The sequence below is a fragment of the Scylla paramamosain genome, chromosome 7, assembly GCF_035594125.1.
Source record: "Scylla paramamosain isolate STU-SP2022 chromosome 7, ASM3559412v1, whole genome shotgun sequence".
In the NCBI taxonomy this organism is placed as follows: Eukaryota; Metazoa; Arthropoda; class Malacostraca; order Decapoda; family Portunidae; genus Scylla; species Scylla paramamosain.
In genome coordinates this window covers 31429012-31439105 of record NC_087157.1, presented here as the reverse complement: position 1 = coordinate 31439105, position 10094 = coordinate 31429012, and the positions used below count along the sequence as shown (strand labels likewise).

The following is a 10094-nucleotide window of genomic DNA, read 5'->3' as shown; positions in this document are numbered from 1 at the left end:
AACTCTCTCTCTCTCTCTCTCTCTCTCTCTCTCTCTCTCTCTCTCTCTCTCTCTCTCTCTCTCTCTCTCTCTCTCTCTCTCTCTCTCTTCCTCTCTCTCTCTCTCTCTCTCAACCTTGAGATCTCTCAGGAGTGAGAGTTTAATATATCAGTTACTACACCAGAACCACAGTGAAGCATTCTTATTTTTCTCAAGGATGAGCCTAAAATTCTGGTTGGTGTCATTATTTGTCAGACAAAATGTAACCTGTCTTGGAGTTGTATAAAAACAGCTTGAATACAAGTGAAGAACCTTTATCAGGTACACTTTGTACAGAGGAATAGCACCTTTAGTCGCCAACTCCTGGAACATGCAGGTATAGGCAAGACTTACAAATTAAATAAATGTATAAAACTAAAAGTTATGACTATTTAAAGTTGTTATGTACTTAAGTACATACAAACAATATAAGACAATGAATACAGGTTTCTGAGTAAACTATCAGTAATATGGGATAAACACACACACACACACACACACACACACACACACACACACACACACACACACACACACACACACAACCAACTTGTACCACAAACTTACCATCCTTTAACACATGTACACCTTTCACAAGAGAAAGCTGTTATCCCTCCACAACACCTGCACTACACTTTGCATGCTGCAATGGTAGGAGCTATAACAGGAATGTTAACCTCTTAACTTCCAGCATTTTGACACTAGAAATTGCTTATCTTACCTCTAGATCTATATCCCCTCTACCATTCCCAATTTAACTTGTGCCTAAGGTATATAGTGCTAGAAATACATCAAGAGACTTTTCTTTATATCAAGGAGGCAGGCCAAGGATGTAAAATGTGGGAAAAATAAGTCTATTCATCTTGCCATTATGCACCACAGTGGTGCAGTGGCTAGTGCACTTGGTTATAAATTGGCAGGCTCCAGCTTAAATCCAAGCTGGGGTGGCTAGCACACAACATACCCTGCTGTTTAACCTTCCTTAAGGTTGGTCAATAAATGGGCACCTTGGGAAACCAAAGGAATATATACTGTGGAAACCCAGATGTGGCAGCAGCCCTGTGTTTCAGGGCAGGGGATATTACCCACCACAAACTCAAAGGCCAATGAGACAAAGATGGAGTACCAAGGCCACACATGGCTACAACATATGCCCCTAATTTTACCTTTACATTTTGCCACTCCCAAAAAAGCTAGTCATAGAAAAGTTTCCAAAAAAGTTGGCTTATTTAGTTCCAGAAGTGTTTTTCATACTCCTCTTTTGAAATACTTCAGAGTGTAGGGAGGAAAAAACAGAAATTGATACAGAATTTGAGTTTACCAATGAAAGGGGTGAGAGTGGGTATACAGGTTAACTGTGGCATCAGTAAGATAGATAGAATGGGAAAGAGAATAAGTAAAAACTCTTGTGCCTCAAAATTCTTGGAAGGGGAAGAGGTATGCAGTTAATGACTTCAGAACAGTAACTGGAAAAAAAACTGTAGATGACAGCAAGAGATACTAAAACTTCAGCAGGGAGTGAGAAACTGAAAACAGTCTGTCATAGAACATGGTGCAATTCCCCTTTCATCTATCTCAAAAGATAATACTATAATCTTGTTTACACTTCCCTGCCATATCTCTGCTTGTACAGGATCATTAACAATAAGTGGAAAATGGCATGTAAAGCAGAATCAAATTTTCAAAGCTATAGAAACTACCCATCATTATTCAGTGACATGTTCTGATCTAACCTCTGGTGCAGGTTGAGCCTTGAGGGCAGGGTGGGTCTTGCAGTGGACCTTGGAGTAGTGGGTGTCACGATCATGCTTAGAGTAGTAGGCCTTGTTGCAGGTGTTGCATGGAAATCGCCGCAGCCCATTGTGGCGGTCAAGATGTGTGCGAAGGTGCTGGCGAGTGTAGAAGTGGGAGTCACACTGAGGGCAGGCATGCGGTTTTGTGCCTGTATGCCGCATTTTATGCCTTGTTAAGATAGCCTGGCGGTGGAAGGCAGCTCCACAGTCTTTACACACATGCTTACGTTCCTCCTGGAAGAAAATCCAACACTTAATCTTAACTCTACTAATGGCAAAACATAAAGTAATGCTAGCAATGTACAAAAGTGGACTGTGTACCAGTGACAGGAAAGATTGGAAAAATGTAGAAATTGAGCCATGGCTACACATGTAGCTCAGAGCCTGTGAATTACAACTAAATATACACGCACATGCACAGTTAGGGAGGAGAAACAAACTCCTGAAAAATACACAGGGTGACCTGATCATCCTGGGCTTGGTCTACCAGGTTGGTCACTGCCAAGTGGCAGCCATAGAATCTCTGTGTAAGATACTTCCTTAGGGTTAATGTATAGTTAAGATGTAGTATGTACACTAGTAAGTTAATATGTAACATGAAATTTCAGACAATAAGGCTGCCAATAAATATACCAAATATTATTATTATTATTATTATTATTATTATTATTATTATTATTATTATTATTATTATTATTATTATTATTATTATTATTATTATTACACATACAAATATACACATGCATGCACATACCACTCTGTTCCTTTAAGTACTATATAATTTTTCTCCTAAACTTTTTTTTATTTGCTTTACCTTGGAATGCTTACAATCTACACACATCTGTTCTCCAAAGAATTTCTCCTTATTCATTCTGGAGTTTTACAATTAGTATTTCATAAATCTTACTCTTTTATTCCTATCTCCTCTACTGATCTGTTTTGCAGCTATCATTGAAAAGAAAAGAAAACTAAAAGAAACCTGCTCCATGTTTCACAACTGTGTCACTACATGTAAGAAAATGTTGCCTTAAATGTTCCTCTTCATAATACTGTATTACTATCTGTTTTTGTCTTTTTCTTTTTTTTTTATACTGTACTGCAAGTTTACCACCTTTCTCTTCTCCAATAGTCTTTCCTGTATTCTGTGTAATTTTGCCACACATATAATAATTTAAAAAAGGACTACAAGAAATGTTTCAAACAATGGAAGGACCTCAAATATTTAACTAAATAATAATTACATAAAACTCTTTAATTCGATTGGGCAACATCCTACGCAACTTGAACACATCCCAAATAAGGATAATGAAAAGGCTATTTCTCAGCACGTCACAAATCACATCACCCTCCCTAGTACATTATATGATGCGAATCACAACACTGCTTCACTACCTCATGGGACTGCATGTGAACTCTAAGACTGTATTCATTCTTGAGCAGCCGGTTGCATACCACACACTCATGGCGCTGGGAGCACTTGGTTTTGAGGTGTTTGTTACGCTGGTGTCGCTTCTCAAAGACATGGTGGCAGTTGGGACATGTGCGGTCCTGAATGGAAAGAGAATTTCTTGCAGGATATAAATCATACACAGATGGTTCCTGTTCATATGATCTTCCATCTCATGTTCTAAGAAGTAAAAACCTGACATTTAATATTCTTAGGAAAAAGTTGAAATGCAATCTTCAAAATTATCTGTCTGACCTGCTATTATCTTTAAGTATAAATCTTGCTGCACACTGCAGGAAAAATACATAAAATAAATACATGAAAATTCTATTAATGAAACAATACTTTATCTTTTGAATGACACACTCTGAGGTTTGAGTTCAGTCGCCACTAAGATCACTCAGCATGGAAACCATGAATTAAGTCTCACCTCAAGTGATGGGTGAAGGGAGGCACGGTGCTTTTTGAGTTTGTCCAGTGAGATGTACACCAGCTGGCAGTCAGGGCACCGGAACATGCATGGGCCAGCTGTCAGGTGGTCCAGGAAGCGTGTGAGGCTGTCACTATCATTTTCACATGTAGGACACCTATGGGATGAAACAAAAGTGAGATAGATATTAATTGAAAGCCAAAGATAACCATTACTCAAATTTAATTTAACTGGACTGTAGGTTATTAATGAAAAGGGAAGGTAGAGTGAAACACTTTTCAACAAGGTAATTGTATGGCTGGACCAGTTATCAACAATTCCATAATATTAGGGGTGGTGTATTAAGCTAGGATATATTTCCCACACCAGAACACCAAGGTCACAACCCCTCAGCTTACATCCCTTATATCCTGTACCAACTTGCTTGCCATCTGCCTCGCCACACTAGAACTCAAACTCAAGAACTCAGCACACTCAGTTGTTTGATGAGTGAGCTGAACTACACTGTGTGTGTGATTCACCTACTGTGAATCACACTGCTGGTCACCCAGCAAACCATTACCCTACAGAAAGAGCTCAGAGCTCATAGTGATCGATCTTTGGGTAGGACTGAGACCACTTACATACCACACACCAGGACAGTGAGGTCACAACCCCTCAGGTTACATCCCGTACCTATTTGCTGCTAGGTGAACAGGGGCTACACATTAAGAGAGTAAGAGGCTCGCCCATTTGCCTCACTGCTCCCGGGATTCGAATCCGGGCCTTCTTGGTTGTAAGCCAAGCATGCTAACTACTACACTACACAGTGTGTGTGTGTGTGTGTGTGTGTGTGTGTGTGTGTGTGTGTGTGTGTGTGTGTGTGTGTGTGTGTGTGTGTGTGTGTGTGTGTGTGTGTGTGTGTGTGTGTGTGTGTGTGTGTGTGTGTGTGTGAAAAATCTCTTGATTTACAGACATATTTCCTGGATACATCATCCTTACTATGGTACACAGTCATACCCACAAATTCAAGCAGTATAAATTTAAGCAAAAAGAAAGCACCTTTATTGTATCTGTTCTAAAGAAAATATACAGAATCACCACAGTAATTTAATATTCTTTGAACTCCTCAGCATGAAATGGAAAAGCAACAGAATTCACTCAAAATAAACTTAAAACTTACTTGAAGGAAATCAGCTGATCTCCCAGGTAGGACAGAGGGCAGTTAGTGTGCAGCCGCAATGTACGGCCTGAGAGATGCACCACTTGCAAACCTCGAACTCCACTTTCAACAGTTTGCTGGACAAAAAATTCTGGGAAAAGCCTCATGTCAGATGTCTGCAACTGATGAGCTGTGGTGCCTGCAGGTACATCAGCCAAAGTCACAGAGCCATCAGACCCATGATAAACCAGGGGTCGGTTGGCTGCACACACATGGCCTGTATACTCCTGAGGATCAGTGAATCCAGAGCTGCAGTCAAGGCACACTTGGATGGTGACTTTGGTTTCTAATACCCGTATCTGTGATGATTCTACTGCCATTGCAAGTGCATCTCCACTGGCTACAGGGGTCAATTCAGTTACACTACGGCCCTGCTTGCCCCTTCAACCAATCTTGGTCCTTGTCACAAAGGTTATTGGTGGAAAGGGTTGGAGGTGGGAGGTCAGGCTGGGAATGGGATGTTTCTGAACTATCACCTACCACACTGGATTGCCAATCCTCCACACAATCCTCCTCTTGCTGAGAACTTTCCCCAGTAGTGATTCCTTCATTACTTAATTCACAAGCTCCTCTTTTTAACTTGTTGGTCCTCTTTGACTTCTTTTCTACTTGACTGTGGCTAGTGCTAGGTTGTGGAAACAGTACTATCATGGTTGTGTCAGAGTCAGCTGGCTCCTGTCTCTGCTCCTGCTCTTCCACAGGAGCTACTCCATTTTCCTCTTCTTCTGCCCTGAAGGAGATCTGGGCTTTCCTTTGGGGCACAGTAAGGGAAGCATCAGCCTCAGCAGCATGGTGGGCTGATAAAACATGCTCATGCAGCTCCACTAGGTCTTCACACTGACGGGAACAAAACTGACACAGAACCTGAGTAGCCAATGGTAACAAGTCCTTCTCGTTGATCTGAGGCACCTCATCACAGGGGGCTGGTTCCCTCCTACTACCAAGGTCCTTTCTTCCAGGAGCCATAGGAGGACATGAATAGAGTTGAGACCTAGAACCTGAGTGATGGGAGTGGTGGGGGTGGAACATGACTCCAGAATAGGTTGGGTTCCTCTGTCAGTTGCTTTCCCTGACAAGTTCATCAACACATTGGCTGCCTCAGTCTCCTTAGTGGTGGGCTGGAGTGGTGGGGAAAGACGGTGCAGTGGTTGAGAGACCGTCACTGGTGTTTTACATACCACTTTCTCTTCTTGACTGCCAGACTCAGCCAGTCCAGGCAGACCATCCCCACTGTGTTCATACTGTCCTGAATTCAGGGGGCATGCCACACTTGATGGCAAATTCTGCTTCTTCTCAGCATAGCAATTTTCAAGAATTTCCTGCAGGGTACAGGCAATATAAGTAACTGGACTTCCTATGAATAAACAAGTAAGAGAGTTGTTACAATTTTTTAAGGGTAGTACTGTACTGACATTGATAAAGTAAAAATGCATTTACAATTAAAATTTTAAAGATATTACTTTTTACTATTTTTATCAGAAATCTTCCCATCCCTGACACAAACTATAAATGATCACTTCATCAAATATTTTGCCATCTCACCTGCAAGGTATGGAGAAGACTGACAAGAGCTGTATAAAGGGCAGAATGCAGTCCAGCTCCAACCTCTTGCTTCCCAACCACCACTTCCAACATATATTTCTCCACTTGACCACCAGCTCGTGCCTGTCAAAGGAGGAATATCTAAAGTCATGAATAGTGTATAGAAGGAAAATGAACCTACACCCTTGTGAAGTCACAGCATAAGAGAGAGAGAGAGAGAGAGAGAGAGAGAGAGAGAGAGAGAGAGAGAGAGAGAGAGAGAGAGAGAGAGAGGAGAGAGAGAGAGAGAGAGAGAGAGAGAGAGAGAGAGAGAGAGAGAGAGAGAGAGAGAGAGAGAGAGAGAGAGAGAGAGAGAGAGAGAGAGAGAGAGAGAGAGAGAGAGAGAGAGAGAGAGAGACGAGAGAGAGAGAGAGAGAGAGAGAGAGAGAGGCATCTTTTTATCTTTCCATATTGCTTTCCCAACTCCAAAAAGACCTTCCCACCAGGTTCCCATGCTTACTGGCCATAGGAAAAGGAAAAATGGAAAACAGATGTACAGTACGTACTGGTTAAAACTGTAAGACCAATCTAAGCGCACTGCAACAGCAGAGTCTGTAGGTGTAGGCCAGTGATCAGTTCATCAATCCCTTCAATAAGTTTCAGACTGTTCATCAACCTCAAAACATTCATTATAAAAAGTGAATAAATACTACCTTAATTAACAGTACTGCTGATTGGTAACATCATCTTGCCACCAGCTATCTCACCTTCATGTTAACTAAAGACTAACTAATCAACCAGGTAATGCAGTTTACTAAGGATTTACATATATAATTACCTCTGACAGAAAAGCTTCAAAGCTGTTGATCAGCTGCTGAAATAATCCTCTTTCATCTCCCATCCCTGTGTCCTTCACTTCTTAAAGGTGACTGAAGTGACTGCTGCTGTGAAAGAATGTTAACAATATAGAAATAACAATAACTATAAAATTAAATTTGACTTATAATATTGATAAGAAGGCAGTCCATATATATATATATATATATATATATATATATATATATATATATATATATATATATATATATATATATATATATATATATATATATATATATACGAGTATATATATATATATATATATATATATATATATATATATATATATATATATATATATATATATATATATATATATATGGGATCAATGCAATGCACCCATGACATTTATGATTACACTCAAGTTGTAGATCACAAAATTTGGAGCACTTTTAATGGTTACACCAAGTGGTGCACATAATAAAAAAAAACTCACAAACAAATTTTTCAAAATTCATCTCACTTTTCTCTCTCAACCCCACACTGACTCAATCAGTAGTGCATGTGTTAGTATGTTAGTTTCCAGTATGGAATGGTGCATGCTCACTTGTACCTCTTTCATTCTACTAATGGGAGCTGTTGTTTTACTGATGTATACATTACAACATCATTGAACATTGTTTACTTCTGGCCAATGTGTCGCCAATTACTTTCAACTGATCACTACATTTATACATGACGGCTGTGACAGTTAGCCAAATAACCACAATGGTACTTGGTGTCACAAGTTGTCACAAGGACAACCAAGGGTAGTGGACATAAATTTAAATACCAGGATTTTATTGTGCAGTTCCATAAGCAAGACGACTTGGGTGTACATTTCTTAAGATCACAGTGTTTTGCCAAAATCTGCCAAGTGTTGAACAACTGGTAGCACCAGTACCCTTTGATGATTAAGAAGAGGTTGACCAACCACACCCTGGACCTTCCACTTCCATGGGTGTATGGAAGGGGAGGCCCCCTACTTTGGTTTGTATCCTTTTAAGGGTGGGGGAGCAGGGTAACGGGCTCGCTCCCCCCGGTTATGTTTGGTTTTAAAGTTAAGCTATAAATTTCCCTAGTTCTCATATTATTGCGTCTAATCCCTACTTTTCATGAATGTCCAAATTTATCTTAATTTGGCTTCTCCCACCTTTGAATGAAAAATAAATGAATAAAATAAAATAAAATAAAATAAAATAAAATAAATAAATAAAACGCTTTCCCACCAGCAAGTCCCCATGCATGTTAGGGACAGAGAAGGAATAAAAGATAGGATGTATTGTGCTGAACTACAATTTTACCTATATATGACTACATACGTACAAAAACAGTTCTATACAGTAGTGCCACGCAGAGGCAAGTCCTCACCACACCGCAGCGACTCGCGGCACCTCTGCTGTTGTTTACATCGCGGCACCACATTCGGCGATCCGCCACCACGGCCCGGCAGGCAGTCTGGGCCAAAAGATATAGGCTCTTGATCCTGGGCAAGTTGGGCCACCCTTCAACGCAAGAACGTAACAAAAGGAAGCTGCAAGAAAACCTCAGGCCTACACGTGACCATCCTTATATAAAACATGCCTTCCTATTTCTACTTAATTGCCATCATATGTGTAAATCTTCGGTAAAACACAACTACATTTCATCTGAAGACCTGACACCCCAGTTTCGCGCGAGAGGGCTGATTTTCAGGTGAGAGAATTTGATGGTGGCTGAACTTCAGGTGAGAGAATCTGGTGGTGGTTGATTTCCAGCTGAGAGAATCTGGTGGTGGCTAATCTTGAGGTGAGAGAATCTAGGGTGGCTGATCTTCAAGTGAGATTGCGGGGGATCACTGGTTTGAAATGAGAATGAAGCTACAAGAGGACTGGATCTATTTTTTCCCCTTTCTAGATAGTCACCGCGGAAGTGGGTTCATATTCTGTCTTAGAGCCTAGAGTGAACATACTAGAGAAGCACCGTCAAGTCATCAAATAAATATCTCTAAGAATACAACAGCTACAGCTTGTAAAAGGAAATATATTCGTACTTCCAAGAAAACCCACTAAGTTAGGCAGGCCTGGGATTAAAAACCAAAGAATCTTGCTTTTAACACAAGTCAAAAGATTACAAAGGACATGCACCCCACACCCCTATTTTTTTTTTTTTTTTTTTTTTTTTTTTTTTTTTTTTTTTTTTTGCATTGTTGACGCACATCCATCCACACGACAGACGGGTCAGTCAGCGAGCACGCAACGTCATCGTTGATCCGTCAAGTGGGTTCACTTGACGTCAGCTCCCCCCCCTCAACCCCCGCCTCACACATTGTCCTTTCTGAACACAGCCTGAACAGGATCCTCCTATCCTGATCTGTGACAATAATGAAGAGAGAGAGAGAGAGAGTGCAAAAACGATGAGTAATGAGCGAGCAGCATCAGTGAGAGAATAGGAACGAGTGGAGCTGACGAGGCACTGCCTGCTCGCTGACTGGCCGACACACAAAACCAGCAGTTGGATACATGGAAATAGTGAGCGCGAGAGATACTGCCACCCTTCTTACAATTGGATCTGAAGTGCTTCTATCTGGATCTATAATTCACAGTCATGAGTGGAAAGCGCTTTCGAAAAGTGATAAGAACAAATTTGCTACACATTATCAAATTTAAGTATGAATTTTATTCACTATGTTAATTAAGTTTATGTAATCAATACAGAAAAAAAAAAATCCCTGGCTCATAAATTGAATGACTTTATGTAAAGTCGCAGACCAGTGATCTCAATTTTCCGGTCGTAATATGTATGCTTCGACCTCTACTTCAGGAACCTGCCTGATGGCCTCTCCGT

At 40.6% G+C, this 10094-nt stretch overlaps 1 protein-coding gene across 4 annotated transcripts; it reads right to left on the bottom strand.

Moving 5' to 3' along the window:
- Positions 1-277: 277 nt before the first annotated feature.
- Positions 278-9388, bottom strand: LOC135102364 (zinc finger protein 425-like). 4 transcript variants are annotated; one of them, XM_064007494.1, is made up of 7 exons: positions 8591-9388; positions 7249-7354; positions 6432-6554; positions 4851-6208; positions 3689-3845; positions 3204-3359; positions 278-2045 (listed from the first exon to the last, which is right to left on the bottom strand). In XM_064007494.1, the coding sequence occupies exons 4-7, from the start codon at positions 5207-5209 to the stop codon at positions 1725-1727; spliced, it is 993 nt and encodes a 330-aa protein (XP_063863564.1). In that variant the 5' UTR covers positions 5210-6208; positions 6432-6554; positions 7249-7354; positions 8591-9388; the 3' UTR covers positions 278-1724. The 4 variants fall into 4 exon arrangements, with proteins under 4 accessions (XP_063863564.1, XP_063863561.1, XP_063863562.1 ...); XM_064007491.1 differs by having other exon boundaries at positions 8595-9388; XM_064007492.1 differs by having other exon boundaries at positions 7249-7351; positions 8595-9388.
- Between the last annotated feature and the right edge of the window lie 706 nt (positions 9389-10094).